Source organism: Panthera uncia, assembly GCF_023721935.1.
Source record: "Panthera uncia isolate 11264 chromosome D3 unlocalized genomic scaffold, Puncia_PCG_1.0 HiC_scaffold_8, whole genome shotgun sequence".
Taxonomy (NCBI): domain Eukaryota; kingdom Metazoa; phylum Chordata; class Mammalia; order Carnivora; family Felidae; genus Panthera; species Panthera uncia.
Genome location: NW_026057586.1, coordinates 14,214,849 through 14,240,746, shown reverse-complemented (window position 1 = coordinate 14,240,746; position 25,898 = coordinate 14,214,849). Strand labels below are relative to the sequence as shown.

The 25,898-nt window shown below is 36.5% G+C and overlaps 1 protein-coding gene across 6 annotated transcripts in view; it reads left to right on the top strand.

Annotated features, from left to right (window-relative positions):
• The window catches only part of RELCH (RAB11 binding and LisH domain, coiled-coil and HEAT repeat containing), a 116,312-nt gene that overhangs the window by 58,143 nt on the left and 32,271 nt on the right, over positions 1 to 25,898 (top strand). For 5 of the 6 annotated variants that reach the window (XR_007455319.1, XM_049619765.1, XM_049619763.1 and 2 more), the window contains exons 12-21: positions 4,210 to 4,300; positions 7,097 to 7,168; positions 9,891 to 10,031; positions 10,487 to 10,651; positions 12,698 to 12,845; positions 16,241 to 16,397; positions 17,021 to 17,144; positions 19,145 to 19,193; positions 21,659 to 21,738; positions 24,975 to 25,081. Coding sequence is in view for 5 of the 6 variants with exons in the window: in XM_049619765.1 (XP_049475722.1) it covers positions 4,210 to 4,300; positions 7,097 to 7,168; positions 9,891 to 10,031; positions 10,487 to 10,651; positions 12,698 to 12,845; positions 16,241 to 16,397; positions 17,021 to 17,144; positions 19,145 to 19,193; positions 21,659 to 21,738; positions 24,975 to 25,081 (1,134 nt within the window). In the remaining variant the exon portion in view is untranslated. The remainder of the gene's footprint in view (positions 1 to 4,209; positions 4,301 to 7,096; positions 7,169 to 9,890; positions 10,032 to 10,486; positions 10,652 to 12,697; positions 12,846 to 16,240; positions 16,398 to 17,020; positions 17,145 to 19,144; positions 19,194 to 21,658; positions 21,739 to 24,974; positions 25,082 to 25,898) is intronic. The other variant, XM_049619764.1, reaches the window with a different exon arrangement.

Here is a 25,898-nt window from a genome sequence, read left to right as displayed (position 1 = left end):
CATAATGCATATTAGCTCCATCCATATCATTGCAAATGGCAAGATTTCATTCTTTTTGATGGCTGAGTAAAATTCCATCGTGTGTGTGTGTGTGTGTGTGTCTGTGTGTACACACCACATCTTTATCCATTCAGCAGTCAGTGGAAATTTGGGCTCTCTCCATAGTTTATCTATCGTTGATAATGCTGATACAAACATTGGAGTCCATGTGCCCCCTTCGAATCTGTATTTTTGTGTCCTTTAGGTAAATACCTAATAGTGTAATGGCTGGATCATAGGGTAGTTCTAATTTTAGTTTTTTGAGGAACCGCCATACTGTTCTCTTGAGTGGCTGCACCATTTTGCATTCCTACCAATGGTGCAAGAGGGTTCCCCTTTCTCCACATCCTTGCCAACTATTGTTTCTTATGTTGTTAATTTTAGCCATTCTTTTTTTTTTTTAAGCACAAAGATATCACTAATTTTTTTTGATGTTTATTTTTGAGAGAGACAGAGAGAGCCCGAGCAGGGGAGGGGCAGACAGTGCTGCACTGACAGTACGGTGCCTAATGCACGGCTCGAACTCAAGAACCATGAGATCATGTCCTGAGCCAAAATCAAGCCAAAATCAAGAGTCAGGTGCTTAACCAGTTGAACCACCCAGGAGCCCCTAATTTTAGCCATTCTGACAAGTGTGAAGTGGTATCTCATTGTGGTTTTGACTTGTATTTCCCAGATGATGAGCGATGTTGAGCATCTTTTCACGTGTCTGTTAGCCATCTGGATGTCTTCTTTGGAAAAGTGTCTATTCATGTCTTCCGCCCATTTCTTTTCTTTTTTTTTTTTTTTTCTTTTTTTTTTTTAATGTTTATTTATTCTTGAGACAGAGAGAGACAGAGACAGAGCATGAATGGGGGAGGGACACAGCAAGAGAGGGACACAGAATCTGAAGCAGGTTCCAGGCTCCATGCTGTCAGCACAGAGCCCGATTCGGGCTCACGAGCCCTGAGATCATGACCTGTGCCAAAGTTGGACACTTAACCGACTGAGTCACCCAGGCGTCCCATCTTCTGCCCATTTCTTAACTGGCTTATTTGTTTTTTTGGGTGTTGAGTTTGGTAAGTTTCTTTATAGATTTTGGATATTGACCCTTTATCAGATATGTCATTTACAAATATCTTCTCCCATTCCATAGGCTGCCTTTTAGTTTTGTTGATTGTTTCCTTTACTGTGCAGAAGCTTTTTATCTTGATGAAGTCCCAGTAGTTCATGTTTGCTTTCGTGTCCCTTGCCTTTGGTGACTTATCTAGTAAGAAGTTGCTCTGGCCAAGGTCAAAGAAGTTGCTGCCTGTGTTCTGCTCTAGGATTTTGATGGTTTCTTGTCTCACGTTTAGATCTTCATCCATTTCGAATTTATTTTTGTGTATGGTGTAAGAAAGTGGTCCAGTTTCATTCTTCTGCATGTCGCCATTCAGTTTTCCCAGCACCATTTGTTGAAGAGACTGTCTCTTTTCCATTGGATATTCCTTCCTGCTTTGTCAAAGATGAGTTGACTATATAGTTGTGGGTCCATTTCTGGGTTCTGTATTCTGTTCCATCGATCTATATGTCTGTTTTTGTACCAGTATCATACTGTCTTAATGACTACAGCTTGTAATGTAGCTTGAAATCTGGAATCATGATGCCTCCAGCTTTGGTTTCCTTTTTCAGGGTTGCTTTGGCTATTCGGAGTCTTTTGTGGTTCCATACAAATTTTAGGATTGTTTGTGCTAGCTCTGCGAAAAATGCTGGTGGTGTTTTGATAGGGATTGCTTTGGGTAGTATAGACATTTTAACAATGTTTGTTCTTCCAATCCATGAGCGTGGAATGTATTTCCATTTCTTTGTGTCCTCTTCAGTTTCTTTTACAAGTGTCTATAGTTTTCGGAGCATGAATCTTTTACCTCTTTGGTTAGGTTTATTCCCAGATATCTTACTGTTTTTGGTGCAATTGCAAATGGGGTCGATTCCTTGATTTCTTTTTCTGCTACTCCATTATTGGTGTATAGAAATGCAGCAGAATTCTGCATGTTGATTTTATATCCTGTCACTTTGCTGAATTCATGTATTCTAGCAATTTTTTGGTGGTCTTTCAGGTTTTCTACATAGAGTATCATGTTGTCTGCAAATTAAAATAACACTGATTTTTTATATTGTAGTTTGTGTGAGTCAGTCTGGGTCCTTGCTTCCGGGTCTCTAATAAGGCTGTAATCCACATGTTGCCTGGGCTGGTCCTGTCAAGGCTCAACTTGGAAGGATTTGCTTCTGAGCTTATTCACATAGTTGGTCATTAGCAAGATTCAGTTTCTCATGGGTTTTTGAACTGAGGGCCTCAGTTTCTCACCAGCTTTTGGCCAGAATTTCCTTCAGTTCCTTGCCGCATGGGCCTCTCCAGCATGGCTGCATACTTTATCAAAGCATGCCAGCTGAGAAGGCAGTAGAAAGGGTCCAATGCTGGATATCACAGACTTTTGTAACCTAATCTCTGAAAAGACATCCCATCACTTCAGCCATTATTCTGTTCACTGGAAGCAGGTCACTAGGTCCAGTCTACAACAGCATGAATATTGGGAGGTGGACATCATTGGGAACCATGTCAGAAGCTGCCTACTGCAGTTACCTTGGGTATAAAATTCTGATGTTAGAAATACCATTTTACTGGTGCAAATATCAGCTTATGGGGACTCAACTGGTTAAGCGTCTGACTCTTGATTTCGGCTCACGTCATGATCTCTTGGTTTGTGAGATCACGCCCCATGTTGGGCTGCACGCTGACAGCCCAGAGCCTGCTTGGGATTGTCTCTCCCTCTCTCTCTGCCCCTCCCCCACTCGCACATGCCTTCTCTCTGTCAAAATAACTAAATTAACTTTTAAAAATGTAAGAAATAGCGTTTTACTGGGGGTGCCTGGATGTCACAGTTGGTTGAGTATCTGACTCTTGATCTTGGCCCAGGTCATGATCTCACAGTTAGTGAGTTTGAGCCCCACATCAGGCTCTGTGCTGATGGTGCAGAGTCTGCATGGGATTCTATCTCTCCCTCTCTCTGTCCCTCCCCTGCTTGTGCTCTCTCTCTCTCTCAAAATAAATAAACAAACTTAATAAAAAATTAAAAAAAAAAGAAATATCATTTTACTAATATGATACCCTAGTTTTGAATGATAGAAATACTGGGGGAATAGGAGCACTTGGGTGGCTCAGTCGGTTGAGCATCTGACATCAGCTCAGGTCATGATCTCACAGTTCGTGGGTTCGAGCCCCGCATCGGGCTCTGTGCTGAAGGCTCAGAGCCTGGAGCCTGCTTCGGATTCTGTGTCTCCTTCTCTCTCTGCCTCTTCCCCGCTTGAACTCTGTCCCTCTCTCTCAAAAATAAACGCTAAAAATTAAAAAAAAAAAAAAAAGAAAGAAATACTGGGGGAATAATCGCTGATTGTTTTAGTGGCTAGAAACTGAAGTTCTTAGATGCTGAAGCATTAGACATACTATCTTAGAATGCATGGATGGGAAGTTCATTTAGGAGGTTATGAGATTCAACTTCACACCAATAGAGGATAACTTCACAACATCTCACAAATGGTGTTACCACTGTTGGAAGAACGAGTCTTAAGGAACTCATCCTCTTGGCGGCAACCTAGTCCATTGTAAGAAGAGTCTAATTTGATTGTACAAAAGTACTGTGTGTGGTGTGAATTACAGAGCTGGCTTTTTTTTTTTTTTTTAATATTTATTTATTTATTTTAAGTTTATTTTGAGACCGAGACAACATAAGTGGGGGAGGGGCAGAGAGAGGGAGAGAGAGAGAATCCCAAGCAGATTCCGTGCTGCCAGTGCAGAGCCCAATGTGGGGCTTGAACTCACGAAACCATGAGACCATGACCTGAGCCAAAACAGAGTTGGACACTTAACTGACTGAGCCACCCAGGCGCCCCATTGTTTATTTACTTTTAAGAGAGAAAGAGAGCGAGCCAGCAGGGGAGAGGGAGAGAGGGAATTCCAAGCAGGCTCCGCACTGTCAGCACAGAGCCCAACAACACATGGCTCGAACCCACAAACCATGAGATAATGACCCGAGCCGAAATCAAGAGTGGGTGCTTAACTGACTGAGCTACCAGAGCTGACTCTTTTGAACCCTTAGTCCTAGCTGTGCTTTCTAATGTAAGTATAAGTCTTTATTCATTTGTATTATTTTTCAGGCAAATGATACTGACAGGTTGTGTGGCGTTTGCACGCCATGTTGGACCAACACGTGTAGAAGCTGAACTTTTACCGCAGTGCTGGGAACAGGTAAATAACTGTATGGCGTTTTCTCCTAGCTGTTATGCTCTAGTTTGTTATAGTGTTCACATTTTCTTTTTTAAATGCCACTAGGAATTAGTGGAATTATGTGGGATCTAAATTATGCTGCTTTTTCTGTAGTCCAGCACACTGATTTAATAGCACTTAAGAGCGCTCTGGGATGCCTTGCTTTTATTCATTCTTCCAACAGATACTTAAGGAACTAGTTCCAGTGACAGGTACAGTGGTAAACAAAAGACAGAGACCTTTTCATGGGGAGATAAGAATAAACAAATAAATGATGTGTCTTGTATTACTATAAACTGTGAAGAAAAATAAAGCAGGATAAGGGTTAGAGAATGATGGAGAATGCTATTTTAGAAAGAGGTCAGAGCAGGAATCCCCGAGAAAGTGATGTTTAGGCAAGGATCTGAATGCAGTGAGTTACTGCAAATGCAAAAGCCCTCAGGTGCGTGCTCAGTGAATTCAAGAGAGAGCAAGAAGGCTGGGTGTGTGTGGGTGTGGGTGTGCGTGTGCGTGTGCGTGTGTGTGTGCATGTGTGTAGGTAATAGAAGTAATATATGTATTATATACTTGTATATATTGCAGATCTATACAGAAGATGAAATGTAAACTGTTGATGTGGGAATATTTATATCCCACATTTATCCCACATTTAAAATATTTATTTTAAATATATAAAATATATTTATATTATATAAATATATATAAAATATATTTATATTTATATGTATTTATAATCCAACTCACTATCTACTAACAGTACTTTTGGTTATATTGAATTTTAATATTCCAGTCCTATGTAGAACTCAGGATCGTTGACTTTCTAGACTTGATGTTTAGTCATTAAGCGGGTTATTCACCTTAAAAAAGGTGAATTTCTTATACAGGCAAATTTCATGGCCTTATTTATAATAACATAGTCACTTATGCTTTAAAAATACTGGTCTCTGGAATATCAGTAAAGTGTATGCTCTTTTAGAATTCTATTCCTAATTTCTTTGAGTATTCATTTTCTTCTTTAAAATTTATTAGAGTTTGATCTAAATTAAATATGTAAAATGAACATTATATATAGTCCTGCTGTCTGTGACAGTCCTTTATGTCCCCTGTAGGTTATAGTGCATGCTAATTTAGGATGAGGCTGTAATCACTGAAAGTCACATTAACTTAGAAACAACATATACAACTTTGAATTTACAATTCTGTACCATTATTTATATGTACATATAGTATTTAACAGTTTTTTCTATTTCCTTTTCTTCCTGTTGAGCTTTATTGAGATACTCCGATACCTTACACCCATTTAAAGTGCACACTTCAGTGGTGTTTAGTGTGCCCACAGACTTGTGCAACCATCGCTACGATCGATTTTAGAACAGTTTTATCACCCCAAAAAGAAACTCCAACCCTTTGAACTTATTAGTTCCCATACTTCCAAGATTATTTTGGCTATTCTGGGTCCCTTGAATTTCCATGTGAATTTTAGGATGAATTTGTTAGTTTCTGCCAGAAGCCGTCTGGAATTTTCATGAGGACTCTGTAGATCAGTATGGAGAATATTGCCATCTTAACAATGTGAGCCTTCCAAACCATGAATTTAGGATGTCTTTCCATCTATTTAGTTCCTTTAAATTTTCTTTCAGTGATGTTTTGTGGTTTTCAGAGTATAATTTTTATACTTTTCGGTTCAACTGATTCCTAAATATTTTATTCTTTCTGAAACTATTGCAAACAGAATTTTCTTAGTTTAATTTAATTTGGTTGCAATACAAAGAAATACAATTGATTTTTGTATGTACATTTAATTTTAAGGCTCACTGAGCTAGACTAAAGAAAAGCAAAATGAAAGTTTATGTACAGCGTACTTTGACATCCAAACCATTCTGCTTTCAGGATTACTATTTCTAGATTAAATTTGATTTACAGATATTAGTTATAAACATCTTTACCACCACCTCTTCTATAACCTGAATAAACATGGATATCGGGGATCTATCTAGCCGACTACCTCCAATCTGTTGCCCAGTAGATTGCTATGTAATTTCTTTTCTTAATTTTAGGCATCCAATACATTAATGAATTATGTCACCTTTTCATATGGGAATATGAGAACAGATATACTTCTTTTCCAGTCAAGGAAAGATTTATATTCTATGAAGAAGACATATGGGAACAAAACCCAGTATGTGTCATTTTTCTGTTATTTTTGTTATGGTTCAGTGTAGTCATCACAGCAAAGCCCCATCATCTTACATATACAAACAGGAGTGGATTGAAGTCTGCTTACTTTAAAAACAAAATCATATCACTAGTCAAGGGTTCTGGTTAAATCATTGATTGACTTACTTCCGAATCCCTTAGTTGAAAAAGAGAACTGATGAGTTATTCCTGGCACCTATTAATAAGCCATGTCTGTCATATTCAGAAGGTGGATTTTTCAAATTTAAATATAAACTAATGTTTCTAGGGCTGGAGAAAATTGCTCCTGACATCCTAAGGAAAGCCTAGCTGTAGGCAAGCCCACAATCTCTAGACACCTTGCCGCATTTTCATCTTTGCTTTATCCTTTTTTCTTTAACAGATAACCCTTGTGACCTCATTTTTTAGGCTCTCTCTGAATCCCTTATTCCTGATCCAGTGATAGCTACACAGGGATCCCCAGAAGTGGAAAAAAAAGAAGCTTTATTGCATTCTTAACAGGATTTATTGTGAAAAGTAATTCTCTGTTGGAAGAAAGGAGGTTCTGTTGTTCATGTTTGATTTATTTATTTTTTACTCTAGATTAACCACAAATACCCGGAAAGACGTCTACTTGTAGCAGAATCCTGTGGAGCATTAGCACCTCACCTTCCTGTAAGAACTGTCAGTTTTTCTTAAAAACTTTTTTTCCTTTTAAGAGAGGCAGAGGGACAGGCAGAGAGAATCTTAAGTAGGCTCCGTGCTCATCCCACGACCCTGGCATCATAACCTGAGCTGAAATCAAAAGTTGGCCACTGAACTGTCTGAACCACTTAGGCGCCCCCACCGTTGATCGTTTTTAATCAATTCTTACAGAAAATAAAAATCTAAGCGTGTAACAGTTTGCATTTTTATGTTTGAATTTTTCTCACCCAAAATTAATCATACTATATACAATGTTCTTAATCCCTGACAGTAAACACTATTGAGAGGTTCTTGTGTAGGTATCTATGTATTTTTTTAAATTTTTCATACTGTTAATACCGCCACATTTTGCCTCTTTCAGCATTTGCATTTTTGACAGTGTTAAATTGCCCTGAACCAAGATAGCACAGATTTATACTCCCGTCATCAGTACATTGGAGTTCCTATTTTACCATACCTTTACCAGGATCGGGGTATGGTGAAATCTTTTTTAATACTCTCCTATATTATAGGAGAAAACCAGTATCTTGTTGTTGTGATAAATCATATAGACAGATTACATGAGTAGGTTTGCACATGCTTTTATTTACTGTTCCAAGACAGATGAAGAACATCACAAACACAAAGGGGCTAAAAAAGCTGTTCTGCGCTGCCCCTGATACCAGAATGTTAAGCAGTATTAATAATAGACTTACTGTTTCCTCCATGGATCTCACTTGCCTTATACCTCGCTGCAGTTGATCACAGTAAAATACGCGTGGTCATGGCTTACATGGAGTAATGCCTCCTGATTTGTCCTGTGGGTTCCCTGTGGCATACTGAATCTAACTGCCACAGCTGACCTCAGTCCAGATCAATGTGAAGCAAATACCCGGCTGAAGTTTACTTCACTTCTGTCCTGTTGCCCATGCTGATACCAACCAAGAAGCCATTTGAAGATCTTCCAGGCAGTTTTGGGGCAGTTTTTGTCATAAAGGATAAGTAAACAGGGCTGTACTAAAAGACATATTCACCAACCTAAATGTGCCCAAAATGTGCTAAAATTATATATATTTTTGTTTCTAAGAAGTCAAAGCAAAAAGTAGGTCATTAAAAAAAATTTTTTAATGTTTATTTATTTTTGAGAGAGACAGAGACAAAATGTGAGTGGGTTAGGGGCAGAGAGAGAGGGAGACACAGAATCCGAAACAGGCTCCCGGTTCCGAGCTGTCAGCACAGAGCCCGACGCAGGGCTCAAACTCACGAGCTGTGAGATCATGACCTGAGCCGAAGTCGGACGCTCAACCGAGTGAGCCACCCAGGAGCCCCTAAAAACTAGGTCCTTGGGGCGCCTGGGTGGCTCAGTCGGTTGAGCGGCCGACTTCGGCTCAGGTCATGATCTCGCGGTCTGTGAGTTCGAGCCCCGCGTCGGGCGCTGTGCTGACAGCTCAGAGCCTGGAGCCTGTTTCGGATTCTGTGTCTCCCTCTCTCTGACCCTCCCCCATTCATGCTCTGTCTCTCTCTGTCTCAAAAATAAATAAACGTTAAAACAAACAAACAAACAAACAAAAAAAAAACTAGGTCCTTTAAAAATGACTGCAGGGGCACCTGGGTGGCTCAGTCGGTTGGGCATCTGACTTCGGCTCAGGTTATGATCTCACGGTTCATGAGTCCGAGCCCCGCGTCAGGCTCTGTGCTGACAGCTCAGAGCCTGGAGCCTGCTTCGAATTTTGTGTCTCCATCTGTCTCTGCCCCTTCCCTGCTCATACTGTCTCGTCTCTCTCTCAGAAATAAACATTAAAAAAATTAAAAAGAAAAAAATGACTGCAGATCTTGCCCTGAATACTAAAATCACACTGTGAATTTATGAAAGTGGTCATCTTCTATCCTTATTTTATTCTAACCATTATATGTAAACAAGTTTGGGTTTGAAGAATTTTATAAATTGATCAAATTACAATGGTGCAAAGAAGGGAAGAAAGGGGAAGAATTTGCATAGCAATAGCTCTTTATTTTACTTTCAGCCATTAATTAGGCTGAAACATTCTTTAACAAAAAAGAACTGTGTGAAATTAAGACACAACAGTGGTTGCCATTATATTAAATAATTGCATCTGAGAATAGCAGCGCAGTTCCCTTTGAAGTCTAAGTTTACTCCCATATTGTATCATCCTGTTTGAAGTGTTTTTCTCAGTTCTTCAAAAAAATAGGAACACCAGGATTTTATAATGTTTGCAACACTTCTACCCCAGCAAATGTTTTGATTAACCAGAGCAGTGTTTGTAACCCTCCTGTTCTTATAACTCTGAGAGCTCTTCTCTGAGGTAAACAGGGAGCGTAGAAGACTCATTGTTGGTTTATAGCAGAGGGTTGACTTTGTCAATTTTCCAGAAGTGCTTGCTGCTATGTTACTATGTGCTGTAGGGTTTGAGCTGTAGGGTTTGAAAGAGTTGCAGTATGTATTGGGAGACAATTGATACCAAATTCAGGGTAGATGTTATCTTTAGAAAGGAAGGGTGGAGGAGGGTGAAACTTAAGCTGTATCTGTAATGTTTTATGTCTTTGGAAAATGAAGACTTAAAGGAAAGTTAGCAAAAATTAATGTATATTTCATCTGGATTTTTGAATGTGTGGGTGTCTGGTTGTATTATTTTCTATACTTTTCTGCCTAGTATAAAATAAATAGTAAAAACATGTGTTCATTTACTTTCAGAAAGAAATCCGTAGCTCCTTGGTTCTCTCAATGTTGCAACAAATGTTAATGGAAGATAAGGCAGATTTAGTAAGAGAAGCTGTGATTAAAAGCCTTGGCATCATTATGGGATACATTGATGATCCAGACAAATACCAACAGGTATGTTTTTCACAATGAACCCCATTTACTTCATTATAAAATTCCAAACAATTTAATATTCCAAATCTCTGATTCAGCTACCCAATAATTTATAGTAGAGCTAGCTGCTAGGCATGCCAGTGTTCACCCATTGCAGTTAGCCACCTGGTTTTACTTCGATTCAAAAGAAAGAGCGCTATGATTCATTGATAGTATCTCCCATGGTTTTGTGGCAAGAAATTGGCAAAAAGCATGGCATGTTTACCACCATTTCTGTTTGGTTTCCACTTCAGTGGATACATGACATTCTCTTTAAAGAAAATGGGAAGGATAGGGTTATGGATGGCTTTCTTTCTTGCTTAAAGTGTTCTCTAAATGTACTACAGTGTATATACTTCATTGCTTTTTATTAAGGTGTTTTTTTTTTTTAATTTATTCTTTGAAAAATCTAAATTTTACCTGTTTCATTTTGGCAGGGTTTTGAATTGCTGCTCTCAGCCTTGGGTGATCCCTCAGAAAGAGTAGTTAGTGCAACACATCAAGTATTTTTACCGGCCTATGCTGCCTGGACTACAGAACTTGGAAATTTACAGTCTCATCTTATACCTACATTGCTGAACAAGATAGAAAAACTTCTCAGGGTAAATGCTTTCTTTATTTATACAGTTTATAGAAATTTAAGAGTGTGTTCTAAGCCCTCTTGAGAGAACGCTGGGGAGCAAAGACAGAAAGTACCACCGAGCTGAACATTCTAATTATTTGCCAGGTAAAGATTTTATTGGTCTGGAGCCAAGAGAGGTTTGAGGAAGTTCTGCTTTGCTAAAGCTCAACGAGGAAGGTCATGATCTGGGTTTATACGCTGAGGTAGCACCTTTGTGGAACTCATTGGTACATTATGCAGAAAGCTAGCTCTTCCTGGTATCTTCCAAAGGTTTAAAGATTTTGGGTAAAATATCAGCTCCAGTTCCTGGCCTGCAGATAACTCAAATATTAGTCTCTAAAGCTTTCTTACTTACACGATGTCAAAATGCTTTACTTGTGTTTATTTCACTGCAGTAGTTCATTTTCTCACTTCTTAAAATGAATGTTTTCTGTTTTCCCCAAGTAAAAGAAATGAAGAAGAGTTAAAAGAAAGATAGTAACTTCCTGATCTAATTTTTGTACTAAAAGTCCCTCTTAGAGTCTAGAAGAAAAACTAACATTTCTTTAATGCCTCTTATGTGCATTAAGGGAGATACTGTATAAATAATATATATTATGTCATTCTTACAACCCTTTGAATTATATTTTGGTTTCGGTGTGGAAACTGAACATTTTGGTAGCTTGCCCAAGGTCTTACAGCTGTCAGATGATGGAACCAGGATCAGATATTGGTCACTGACACCTAACTCTTACCCGTTCTACCCCCAAATTTTAAAGAATCTTTAAGGCTCTTGCATAGTAACTACTCTGTAGACAGTCTTATATGTATTTATTTAATTTAAAAGTTGGGCTTTTTTTTCTATAAATTTCAAGTTGGGTATTTAAGAAAAACTGTAAACAAACAACTAGACTGGAAAATACTCATTTTTATGAAACCTGGGAAATTTTTTAAGTATTCTTTAAATGTTTGTGTTCTTTCTACCTGAGATTTATCCACACCTTGTTTTTCTTAAGTTCCATTTCATAACATGGTTAATTCTATTTTGCTATTAGATGTACCTGAAGTATTCAGCGTAGCTAGTAATTCTTCCATGAAGAGATTAATTTAGAACTTGATAGTGTGTAACTCATATATCTGGTATCTCTGACATAGCTTTTATAATATTAGTAATATAATATAATGTATTTATTAGTAAACACTTTTATCTGTAATGATTCTATTTTTCACTTTAACATTTGGTTTCTGTGTAGCATACTAATCCTTTTACTCTTTTTTCTTTCTGTTACCTCTTTTGTTTCCTTTTGAATTTTTTTTCTCCTACCTTTCATCTATGCATTGAAGTATTTTAAAGTCCTTTCAGTGCTGGCACATACAGATGCCACCAAATCTGTAAAAGGAGATCGGATGTAGGAGAAGGAAAATAGCCAAGGCTGTTGCTGGTTCAACAGTTGAACAGTTAAAGTGATTCCTGTAACTCACTTTAATTTCTTTATCATGACTTACAAAATTTCAAAGAATGAGACCCTCTTGAAAGAAGAAAAGCCTGGGGGCACCTGGGTGGCTCAGTGGGTTAAGCGTCCGACTTCGGCTCAGGTCATGATCTCTGGGTCTGTGAGTTCGAGCCCCGTGTCAGGCTCTGCGCTGACAGCTCAGAGCCTGGAGCCTGATTCAGATTCTGTGTCTCCCTCTCTCCCTGCCCCTCTGCCGCTTGTGCTCTCTCTCTGTCTCAAAAATAAATAAATATTGGGGGAAAAAAAAAGAAAGCCTATAAAAGAAGTTTCATACAAATGGTAATGACCGATGTTCACCCTGAAGTTTTCCATAGAAAAGATTATATTGCTTATTATAGTGCCTCAGTGCTTCCTCACATTTTCCTGTACTTAGAGAAATTAAGAAAAGATTCATGGATATCTCCATTAGGTGTTGTGCTATGAGTCTAACATACAGATTCTTAATTTTTTAATTAATGGCCACAGAAAGGAAGAGCATTATAAATACTTAATTTCAGCAGACTAAAACTAGCTTCCCCCTCCTTATGTTTCAGGAAGGAGAGCACGGGCTGGATGAACATAAGCTCCACATGTATCTTTCCGCTTTGCAGTCCTTGATCCCCTCTCTCTTTGCGTTAGTGCTGCAGAATGCGCCTTTCTCCAGCAAAGCCAAGCTTCATGGTGAAGTGCCACAGATAGAAGGTACTGAACTGAACTTGTGGAAGGAAGATGTAGGACATTAGCAGCTTAGCTTCCCAAGGAATTGCTTTTGGTTAAACTTCTAAAAATCACTTTATATGAAAGCATAATTACTAAAATATATGTGTGGAATTTCGTGCTCATGGAGTGTATGACAGCTAGGGTCAACTGCGGCTTCATCGCTTATGGATAAGCCTCATGGTATTATTTTCTAATATTTGTGTTTTCTTTCCATTCCTAATCTATAGTCATTTTACCACTTTTTTTTTCCCCCAGTGGCTGAAATAAATTTTCTTTCATTCATAGAGTTGGATTAATGAAAAGATTCACCTAAAGTTACTAGTGCCAGTTTATGAAGCTTGTCATTTCCACTCTCTTTCCACTTTCTCTCCCCGACCTGTTTCATCTTACTTTCAAAAGGGGAAGGTAAATGTAATTACTTTCTTCTACGTCCTTGACAGGAATATAAGCATATGCAACAGAATGTTTTTCTCCAAAGAAGGAATATGACTTATTTTCAGAAATAGGTGAAATTGATAGCAAAGGCCAGTATTCTCGTCTCGATGTCCACCTAACCAGTAAGTGACCCCTGACCCACGGCACTTAGTAACCCCACTGCACCCAACCCCCAGGATAAATGGCTGTAGAGCCGCTGTTACTCTGTATGAGATCCCTTTGCAGAGTTTTCAGATTTGTGACATTGCCCACGTCTCTTGCCGACTTCTGATAGACAGAAGAATTCTAACATGGAGAACATCAGTAGATACTTAATGTTTTGACAGTTGTCAGTTTTCGTGTAAAGGAAACTGGGAGCGGTTTACCTATAATCTTTGGGATACACAAAGTACAGCACAAATGTTTGAATGTCTGTTTTACTGGAAAAGTTGAGAGTAGATGGGTTGAGTTAATTTAATATTTTAAAATATTACTGAGGAGAAGGAAAATTCAGGCTTTTAAGCAAAGTCTTCGTAAAGCATTCACAGCTGACTGCTTCAGGTTCCACCCCTGCATATGTTAAGGTTCTTTGTCTGCCTAGGGGCTTTCCTGTCTAATTCCCACTCTTTCTCTTTCTGTCTTGCCATATTGGTGTGCTAGGGCTGCCATACCAAAATACCACAAACTGAAATCTATTGTCCCACAGTTCTAGAAAGCGCAGGGTTTCAGATCACGCTGTCAGCAGGTTTGGTTCCTTCTGACGGCTCTGAGGAAAACGCTGTCCCATGCCTCCCTCCTCGTCTCTGGTGGCTTGCTAGCAATTTCTGTCATTCCTTGGCGTGTAGATGCATCACCCCAATCTCTGCCTTCATTTTCATATTCCGTTCTCCCTCTTTGTGTGTCTGTATGTCCAAATTTCCCCTTTTTATAAGATGGGTAATATTAGACTAGAGGCCCACCCTACTCCAGTATGACCTCATCTTATCCAATTACATCTGCAATGACACTGTTTCCAAATAAGGTCACATTCTGAGGTTCTGGGGATTGGGACCTCAATGTAGGAGTTTCTAGGAGGGTACATAGATCAACCTATAATGTTTGCCTTCATTCATGTATAAAAATAACTCTTGAGTGTTGATGCCAAGCATGTGCTAGGGACTAGATGAAAATTGTCAAAACAACTGCTTTACCATCCTGAATATATTTCTTCCAGGGTTTATTTGACCTTTCTTGTGATTATGTCTTCATCATACCAAAAATAACCTTTCCTTTTTAATTCTTTTAGACTGAATATGACTCTCTGACTTTTAACAGCAGCCATAAATGTTAATATTATTATGCCCACTTCTTGGTTATAAATCATTTATTTTAAATGAGAAAATATTGTATTCTTATGTAGGGTCTGTATATCCATGTCTATATGTCTATCTATATATACATCCATATATTTGGGATAGAATTTATGAGAAGTGAAGATTTATTTTCTCTTATATAATAGAAACACAAATAGTTTTACTACCAATTTATTTACAGCGGTAACTAATACTTATGTCAGGCACTATTTTAAACACTTGAGATACATTCGTGAATAAAATAGACACAACTTTCTGCCTTCAGAGGGCTTACATTCTAGTGAGAGGGAAATACATTAAAGAGTCGTAATGGCTGTTACTTTGCTGGATAATTGTGACTGTTTTGTTGACAATAAAATGCTGGTATTTTGCTATCCTATTAAAATGACATTCTGGGGACCTTTCTATAGTTCTATATTGTTAAAAATCCTGTTAAATAGAACAATGTTTTGAGACTCCTGAGCCATTCTGTTTACTTACCTGTAATAATTGAGTTATCCAAATAACTGCTTATTTTTTGACATTATTTTGCTTCTCTTGGACCTACCTTTAAGTCTTTAGACCTCACTTTCCCCTGTAGTTAATCTTGACATATCTATTTTGCTTTAAACTGTTTATTATTTTTCAGTTGTTTATTAGTATTTATGAAGGAATGACATTCACTCTATCATAGTGCAGCAGATTGTGACAGGTGTTATATAACCGTGTTTGAAATTATATCAGATATGCTTTGACATGATATATTCCCTAGGAAGTACACATATCCCTCGCAGTCCAAATCTGTTTATTCCTGGACTGAGATACAGTGAGAATTCAAGCAGAAACCTCAGATAGTGAGAGGTACCATGTTACCCACACTCATTTATTTGTTGGTTGGTATATTATGATAGCAAATAGGAGAGTTCAGCTAGCAAGGGATGACCTCTGTCTTTAATATACTGTTAAAAGTCTTGGGCAGCATAAAAAGACGGTAACATCTTAATTTTGTCTTTGAACATTTTTAAAATTATGTGCATTTCATGTTTTCTTAAGTTTAATAATAATTATGAAGCCATTAATATATTTTGAGAAAATTCTGTATTTTTGCATGTTTTAGGATATTAGCCTCTATGCAAGAGTTGTTGGTCAGTTAGGAGTTTCTAACAGTTAATGAGCTGTTGGCATGCGTTACCATTTAATAGCCATCAAGAAGTGTTCTCTATTTCATTGTCATAAGTAGTCTGGTGGAATTATAAGTATTTCTATTTTTTTTAAACCAAATTCAAATCCATGTTTCAGCTAACATCTTATCTTTGGGCCAATTTTAACTTAACCTAAATGCAATTTTACTCTTTATTAGCAAACTATTTCATTACAGTGTTCGTTTACTATAACTATTTAGTCTCCTAAAATCTTAATTTTTGAGACGTGTTAAATTTGTTCACATGTGACAGGAATTTGTTTCACTTTTTAAAAAAAAATTATATGATTAACATATTTCAGTTTTCTATTTAAAGTTTATAATAAGCAATTAAATTTCGGGAGACAGAATCTTATTTTCCTTTTCACAGAATAGTTAGCTTCACACACTGCCACTTTTCACATGATTTATTTTGCTTCTATTATTTATAGTGACTAGGTTCCCTCGGCCTATGTCGCCTCTTCAAGATGTGTCTACTATAATTGGAAGTCGTGAGCAATTGGCAGTGCTCTTACAACTTTATGATTACCAGCTGGAACACGAGGGTACAACAGGCTGGGAGACTTTACTGTGGGTTGTCAATCAATTGTAAGTTACTGCCTTCATATTCATTTGGTACGCCTCCATCAGTTGATGGAAGATAGCTCCCTATGCTTAGTTTTGGCACTGAGGGACAAAATATAACAAAATATAAAAACAAAACAAAAACATAACTTGGCATTATCTATGGTAAACTTCTTTAGGAGAGGAGATTTATACCATTGGCTATGTAGGTATTTATCTATAAGAATGGTGCTGCCAGACTATGTCAAAAGGACCTGGCTCCTGCCTTGTTGTTGTCTAATCGTGGTGATGTATTTTAAACCACATCCAGATTGTCATTTTTGAAGCTACGGTGGATGCCTTGTTAGCCAAGCACTTATGTGAAGCATCAAATCCAGTGATCTGTGTCTCATTAACTCCATAGGCAAAACTCTACTGTTAAGGTTCCATGTGTTTTATGGCAAGCAGTTAAAATTTAAGAAGTTTATAGAGTAGAATATAAACTGAAAACCTTTTCAGGGTATCTCAAACCGCTCCTTTGATTTGCGGTTTTACTGGCTATGAAAAGCAAAGCAGGAGGTTGTTAGATTTGCATTGTTTCAGACATTGGCAAGGAAACAGTAATTTATATGTATCCCCTGCCTATTTTTCTTTCCTTTCACATTCAGGTTGCCACAACTTATAGAAATAGTTGGCAAAATTAATGTTACTTCAACTGCCTGTGTCCATGAATTCTCCAGATTTTTCTGGCGCCTTTGCCGGACATTTGGCAAAATTTTTACAAACACTAAGGTAAAAACTTGTGTTCCATATTTTCTTATTGCAAGAGATACAGAAATGTAATGTGTTAATTAACGCTGTGACAGAGTAAACCAAAGCATGAGCTCTTCCTTTACCTTTTAATATCTTAGAAAACTATGATAGTAACAGAAAATTCTAGTGAATAACCTTCTTATCTTTATTCACGTTTCGATGATTTAGCCTAAACTTGGTTGATATCCAGATTTGGATATAACATCTACACACTGGGTATCTTTCCAGCAGAGGCCGTATCAGAGGCCTTCACTGATTCTCTGATGCGCTTCTCCTGCCTTTCCATCCACCACACATTCGGGGAGCAGCTGTTTGCTCAGCACACTTTGGTCAAAACCTCAGGCGACTGTGGAACCAACGTAGCTTCTATAGAAGCCTTGCTGCACGACCAGCTCTTAGAATAGGGTGGACACTTGAGATTCATGCTGCATATTTCGGTCGCTGCCAAAACTGGTATTTGTCACATCTGCATATCCAGGTTACTTTACAGTTTTAGATACTACAGTTGGAATGTCCTTAGATCCCAGTTTCATCTTTAATGCATTTGTCTTGCTAGCGTATTGTTGGGGCAGTTCTTTAGAGAGCTAAGAAAAACATAAAAAGATACAGTTGTTACAATCAAATGTTAATCAAGACGTTTAAAAGGTAAGAATTTTGTGGAGCTCTTTACTATTAACTATTACTTTACTCTGTGGGTATTTAAACATTTAAAGCAAAATAGTTTGGTATAGCAGACTGGACAAAATTCAGAAAGTGAGTTATAATAAATACTATTAAGTTTGTGACCTATAATAATTAAGTTATCTGGGCTTAGCCTTGGCATGCATGAAATGAATAAATTACTTTAGTGTCTTTTTGTTCCATAAGTATGGTGCTGTAGATTAATCTTTTAACAGTGGGCTTCACCTCCCTTTAAGTTGTTTGTTATGCCTGACCTGCCGCTAAGAGGGCAAGAAGTTAGACCTTGATGCTACTGTAGAAGAAACAAGATCATTTTACATTTTTGCTAACATCTAATTATTAAATAGAATTTGATGTTATAGTTATCAACATTGGCAAAAATTGTCTGACATCTCCAAAAGAAGTAGCTATTATTAAAAAAAAAAAAAGTAAGTAGGAGTTCATTTAAATACTTAGCAGTAAGTGGTTGACTTCAGTGCCCTGAAACCTGAAATCTGTGATAATGTTAATAATAAAAAATTGAAATTAGCATTTACTAGCTTAAAAAATTGTAGGTAAATTCTATATTTGATGCTTAAATTTCAGTTTTAAGGAAGTTAAAATTTAAGCAGATGGATATTACATGATGAATATGTTACTTATTGAATACCCTAAATGAATGGAATTTGCTCTGCATTCCTTTTAAATACAGCAAAGTTTTAAAAAATAATTCTAATCATATAATAATATTTACCTAAATAATCTTTCTGTCATGAAGTTTTAAGATGTAGTAATTTCAAGCCCTTAAAGTCATCTTGGAAATTATTTTAATTTAGTGAAGGAAAGCAAAAACCTTTCAGAAAATACCTACTGACATGATTTGATTTTGAAAACATTTTTTCTCTAAAGGTGTTGCTTGTAGTAACTTGACTCTTCTTTTATTCTAAGCCTCTTACGAATTGTTACATCTCTGGGGCACATCGGGGGTTCAGTCAATTTAGTGTCTGATTCTTGATTTCGGCCCAGGTCATATTCTCACAATTCAGGAGATCGAGCCCCACATCTGGCTCCATCCTGACAGCTCACACGTGCATTCGCACTCTCAAAATAAATAAACTTAAAAAAAAAAAAAAAGAATTGTTATATTTCTGATCACTTAAATCGTCCATAAAGCAAAATAAAAAAATAAGTAAATAAATCAATTAATCAGATGAATCAATGAATGTAGTAGTAGTAGCCATAGTAAACATTTTATTTATTTAATCTTTAATTGATCCATTGGACTGAAACTTTTTGGATCTTTTCTTTCGGTCTCTTAGGTCAAACCTCAGTTCCAGGAGATTTTAAGACTGTCTGAAGAAAACATTGGTAAGTTCATTTGTTATTACTTTTCTTTAATTTTAATTTTTTTTTAACGTTTTTTTTTATTTTTGAGAGAGAGAAAGAGAGACAGAGTGTGAGCAGGGGAGGGGCAGAGAGAGACGGAGACACAGAATCTGAAGCAGGCTTCGGGCTCTGAGCTGTCAGCACAGAGCCCGACGCGGGGCTCAAACGCACAAGCTGTACGACCAAGACCTGAGCTGAAGTCGGATGCCCAATCGACTGAGCCACCCTGGCACCCCCATTTATTATTACTTTTAAGACAATTGGATATCTTTACTCAGGAAAAATACTATATTCATTATGTGCCAATGGTATGTAAATGAACTAACAAGTACAAGTGAAAAGGAAAGTTTAATTCTTGGTTTTATAACTGTGTCACATCTACCTCTTTTCCATGAGATGGTAGTGAGACTCATCTTTATTAATTTGCTTATAAATATCTACCTTCCTTGCAATTAAATTGATTTAAGGCTGAGTTTCTCAAATAGAGTGCTTGTACCCTTGTGGTTTGAAGTGGTATATTCACAATATTGAAAATTATAGAATAAAGGATCTCTACTTCCAAATTAGTTATTTAAATCTTTTAAAATGAAAACAAATATAGCGGAAGAGAATGTAAGATATGCATATATGTTTTTGAAATGAAACTACATGCTTGAGGGGGCACCCGGGTAGCTCAGTTGGTTAAGCTCTTGGTTTTAGCTCAGGTCTTGATCAGGTCGTCAGATCTAGCCCCACTGATAGCACAGAACCTGCTCAGGATTCTCTCTCCCTCTCTCTGCCCTTCCCCCACTCGCACTCATGCACACTGTTTCCTCTCTCTCTCTCTCTCTTTCTCAAAATAAATAAACTTACGGAAAAAAAAAAAAAAAAACCCACATACTTGAGTGGGCAGTTCCAGTCCCTCTGTTGATAGTTTTCACTGATTTGTCTTAAGAAGTCTAGTTATAGCACCATCAGCCTAAGAACTTGTTTCCTTGTGGATCTTAAGTTCCTGTGTATTTTTCTAGTTTCTACGAATAAATTGTAGAAAATGTTAGAAAGAAAAACGTATAGCCCTCCTTTTTTTCTTGTTTTTTTTTTTTAAACTTGGTTGGTTTCGGACATATAGGTAATTCTTATCACCGTCCTACCTTAGTGATTTGATTTGAGTGATCTACAAAACCCATCTTAGGCTGTCCTCAGAAATAGAGATGAATAAATATATCTTTTTCTTCTAAGTTCGAACATGATGAGATTTTTTTTTTTGATAAATGCTTCCCAAAATTTATATTATCAAGTGTTAATGTTTAGAATGCCTAATAGTTGGTATTATCTGTGTAGTTGTTAATTCTGATGATAAATTAGTGAGGAATATTTACATATTTTAAAAACTGACAGCTTTTAGAATTATTAGTTAGCTCTAAGTGTTTAGTAGTTCATGTAGGAAGAGATTACTAATCCCTATATGTATAGTCTATATCTATGAATCCAACTTAAGTCTATGTTCCTAACCTCAGATTTAACTCTCAACTACCATAGTCACACTCAACCAATATCAGTAGTCCCCCAGAGAAAAAATTACTCTTACCGAGAGCATAAACAAACCTCAAGTGCTCCTTGATGTGAAAATGGAACTTTCTTTTTTGCTACAATTCTTTCAGGGCAGTTAGTCAAATTTGTTTATGTACTATTTTCTGAAAAGAATTTCAAACCATATAAAAATAGAAAAAAGTACTTAAAAATTTGGGGATACATAAAAGCAAATATAAAGCACTTAAAATAGTGCCTAAAGAACAATAAACCAGAGCTGTTGTTGCTATAAATAATGTTACATCATCTCTGAATTTCTTTTTTGAAATCATCTACAGATGAATTTATCTTATTTTACAGTAGTCACAGGGTACTCTCCTGTGTTGGAATGCTTTCCCCTCTTCTGCCTCTGTACTTTGCCTGCATTTTCCCAGCGAAAATAGGGTCATCTGGCTGAAAATCCCTATAGAGGATGCAGGAGGGGCTTTGGAACTAGACTAGTACTGGAAACTAGGTAGTATCTCATATCAGGAAGCAGATTAAATAATATATATCCAGATGCCACCTTTTAGCTGAGTGCCTTTACCTTTTACCGAATACTATGAAAATTTAAGACCTGTTTATACGGACTGGCACTTGGGAGAGTTCAAGAAAGCTCCGATTTCTGAGTATGGAAATAGAGTATAGCATCTCATTTTGGTTATTAGAGTTCTTAACATCTATCAAAAATGTTTATGCTACTGGCTTTATAAAAAGTATTAAGCTATGTTTTTACAACAACCATGGATATGTATTTTAATCAAAATTCTTTTCCAAAGTAATAATATGCATGCATAAGCCTTGTAACCAGTTGGAATTTTAAATATAATTTGCATTGTGACTTTTTGCTTTACATTTAAAATACATGCAGATTTTGAAAATTGTTTTAATGATCTTAGATTCCTCAGCAGGAAATGGGGTCCTCACTAAAGCTACTGTCCCCATTTATGCAACAGGAGTCCTTACGTGTTATATTCAGGTAAGAGAAAAATCCTTTTACTAGAAAATGTAAAAGCACTTTCTGTTTAGAAAGATACATAATATTATGCTTTATATTATATTATAAAAGTAATATGTATTAACAACATAGATTAGATTAGATTATGGGTTCATGTTACCCATAAAGGAAAACAAAATTTATATATTTCTTTTGTTCAATAAGTAATTTATAGTGGAGAGCATATTTGAATAAGTCTTCATTGAACAAATCTTGAACAAATAAATTTAGAGATTGTGTGCTTCTTGATATTTTGTTAGAAGTGTTAGATTGTACTTGCTTAGCAAAGTTTCATTGTGTTTCATGATTCATTTTTCATAAATTAAATAACAAAGCACATGTATTAGGTGGAGCAAACTACAAAATGCTGTAGAATACTGTACTCTATTACCATTTTGTGCAAAATACTTTTTAATAATACCTTATTTTTCTTAATTGTTACTACATAATAAATTACCCTAAATCATAATGGCTTATTATAACCCTTTTATTTGCTCATGGGCTTTACTCAACTTGGCCTCTCTTTTGTGGTCTTGCTGGTGGTCAAGTCACTCATGTTGTTGCATTCACCTTTTTGGTTGGAAGGGAGGTCAGCTAGGGTGACTGAGCTTCAGTCTCTGTGTTGTCTTAGGGTGTCTGGGGCGGCACAGCCAGACTTAATACGTGGTGGCTCAGGGCTGCTCAGGGCTCCTCAGAGCGCAAAAGCAGCATCTGCTAGGCGAAAGCTTAGGCTTGGAATTAGCACATCACTCTGTTGCCTTCCCTTGGTTAAAACAAGTTACAGGCCCAGCCCAGATTCCAGAAGAGGGCACGAAATAAAGGCATGAGCCAGGAGGTGCGGTTCATTGGTTGTCACCAGTATAACAAACTACTACATTCTACTTACCGTTGTTTTAAGGAAATGAACATGGTATATATATTAATGTAGATCAGTCATTTTTAAGTGTGAGGCAGCCCCACCAGTCAGGTGAAAGTATGGATTCAGGATAAAGCATTTTTAGAAATTGGAATGTGAGGAGCACCTGGCTGGCTCAGTAGGTAGAGCATGTAACTCTTGATCTCAGGGTCATGAGTTCGAGCCCCACATTGGGCATAGAGATAACTTTTAAAAAATAATAAAAATAAATAGGATTTAGAATGTAAGAATCAAAAAGGAAGGCCTTTTTTCCTGAGTTTTCCCCCATTAATACCTAACATTTCTTTTGCCTTTTGAATTCAAAGTATAATTCATATTTATTGCACTCTTCTTCCAAAACAGATTGAGCTATCTTACAGTTTTAAAATGTAGTCCTACAGTATCACATACCTTTCAACAGAAGCTCCAATTCTGTTAAAGTAACACAGTATTCCTTTAAACTATTCTTTTCTACCCTGGTTTTGAAGAGTGCCTCATAATATGAATACACACACAATCCCTGTGTGTAGGGTATTTTAAGTCCTGTAACTTTAATAGATTGTCTCTATTGTTCTTAAACTCATGAAGATTTAAATCCTAGCATATTGCCAGACACAATACTATGCATACCATTTTCCACTCTCTTTAATTTGAAAAGCTGTGAGTTGAAAACTGTTTTGAATCAAATATATTTTTTTGTCTTGAGATTTCAAAAATGAGAAATAGAATAGGATTGTACTAAATTTTCAGATTAGAAGAATCTATGCTCATTTGGAAGTATGTTTCATAGCTCTTATTTCACACTTTAGGTTTTTCAGATTTACAGTTTGTTTTCCAATTTTATGTATATTTTGTGTTTTGACATAGTAGGCAACTAAAATTGGGTAGAGTCTCTATTCCAACATTGCTCTGATTCTGGTTTGTCAGTGTCCTAAGCTTTACATTAAGTAGACTGTCATATTCCAAAACTGCTCTGACATTGTTCGTGCTGATCATTACTTTTGTCAATCCTTTATTCATTCTATTGTTTTTAATCCTTTATTCATTCTAAATGAACCTGATTATGTAGGAAAAAAAAAATGGTTGGTGGCAATCCAGTATTTTTCATAGATCTATTTATTAATATTAATGCAGAAGCTATTTATTGTTGGCCTAATACATCCCTAATGACAGAAAACTTAACTCTAATTTATTATATATTTATTTCCTGACAGAATGTCAGATTCCCTTCCTTTATAGACTCAGGTTAATTTAACATACAAAGTGATTTTTTAACCTTCCTAATTTAGCACACTTATTTTTTACAATATATTTCTTAATAAAGTACAATAAAAGAAAAAAGAAAATACTGATTATTTTCTGATTATGAAAATGATGGTTTATTAAAGAAAGTTTGAAAATATAGATTATTTTTTAATCAAGGATATGACTGCAAACAGACAGGGAGGCAAACCCATAAGAGACTCATAAATACAGAGAACAAACAGGGTTGATGGGGATGCAGGGGGGAGGGGGAAATGGGTGATGGGCATTGAGGAGGGCATTTGTTCAGATGAGCACTGGGTGCTGTATGTAAGTGATGAATCACAGGAATCTATCCCTGAAACCAAGAGCACACTGTATACAATGTATGTTAGCTAACTTGACAATAAATGATATTAAAAAATAAAAAATAAAAATTTAAAAAAGATACAGGAAAAGGAAGAAAAAGAACACAGTACTCTGTATTTCAACAAGCATGTAGCTTCTTACCACTGAGAAATTGCAAGAATAATTTCTTGGAAACAATTTTCTGTTAGGGGAATAGCTTTTACTAGTTTGTATTTAAGTGCTTAGTGCCAAAATTAGTGGTTACTAAAATTTGTAAAAATAAATTTTAATAAAAGAATATACCTTTTCATTTTCTAAAGCAGAACTGTCTAATAAAACTTCCTGCAACAGCAGACATATCTGTATCTGAACTGTCCAATGAGGAAGCCACTAGCCACCCGTGGCCATTAAGCACTTGAATTGTAACTAGTGCTACTAAAGAACTGAATCTTTTATTGTACTTTATTTTTAATTTAAATTTACATAACTGCATGTGGTGAGTGGCTACCATAATGAACAGCACAGGTCTGAGGATCTGTGAATCAAGATAGTCTTTGTCCTTTTACCATTGTGATTATAGATAGATAAGTTTAATACATATCTTTAGTTAAAATGCTTCTGAGACTGGATATTTCCCCATATTTGATAAAACTTTATAATTATAGATACGAAATTAGTATTTTAGTTCTACTTGATTGCTTGGAAATTCATTATCAGTCTTTATCCTCTGTAGGAAGAAGACCGAAAACTGTTAGTGGGATTCTTAGAAGATGTAATGACCCTGCTTTCATTATCGCATGCTCCTCTTGATAGCTTGAAGGCTTCTTTTGTGGAACTGGGGTAAAAATCTTAGCTTATGTTTGTTTTTTAATTCATGTAAAGTTTTTAAATTGTATTTATAAGATACATAGTTTGAGTCAAAAAATATTGGCATCCACACCAAATCTTTTGGTTTTGAGGCCTAGTTTTTGTCCTTTTAAAGGTGTTTGGTTTTTGGTTTTGCTTATTTGTACATTCTCAATATTTTGTAATCAATACGTTGTAATAAAAGAGTAGGGGAAAGAGTATAGACATATGTTTTCTTTGAAGCAGCTGGAGAAATAAAATTCAGATTTGAAGAAAATTTAGTTTCCCAAAACTGAAAAAGGAGCTCCAAGTGAAAGTTCATTAGCTCCTTTTTCTATCCCATTGCCTGATCCTGCTCATAATCACATCATCTAGCTGTTAATGTCATTTTATCTCTGTCTTTATTGCAAACAGGCTTGGGCACTTGGTAACAATACAGTCTTGCATTTGAATAGGCCTCACAGCCAACTTCTCCTTCCATGTCAGTGATTTGAGTTGATCTGATTTGATCCTACAATAAACATATGACATAAATAGGACAAGTATTGCTTCCCCAATTTTTATACATACAGAAATTAAGACCCACAGAGGTTGTAACTTACCCATCTGACTCAGTCCAGTGCTCTTTCTTTTTTTCCTCCTGGGTGAATTTTCTTTTATTTTTTATCATTTTAACTTGTATGCTATTAAAGAGTTGAGATTTCTATCAGAATTGTAAATGTTTACAGAACCTAAAAGTATAACTCCTGAATATGCTAAAAGTTTGTAGCTTTGTAAGGTGACTTCCTTTTTTAAAGAGTCTTGCATGTAA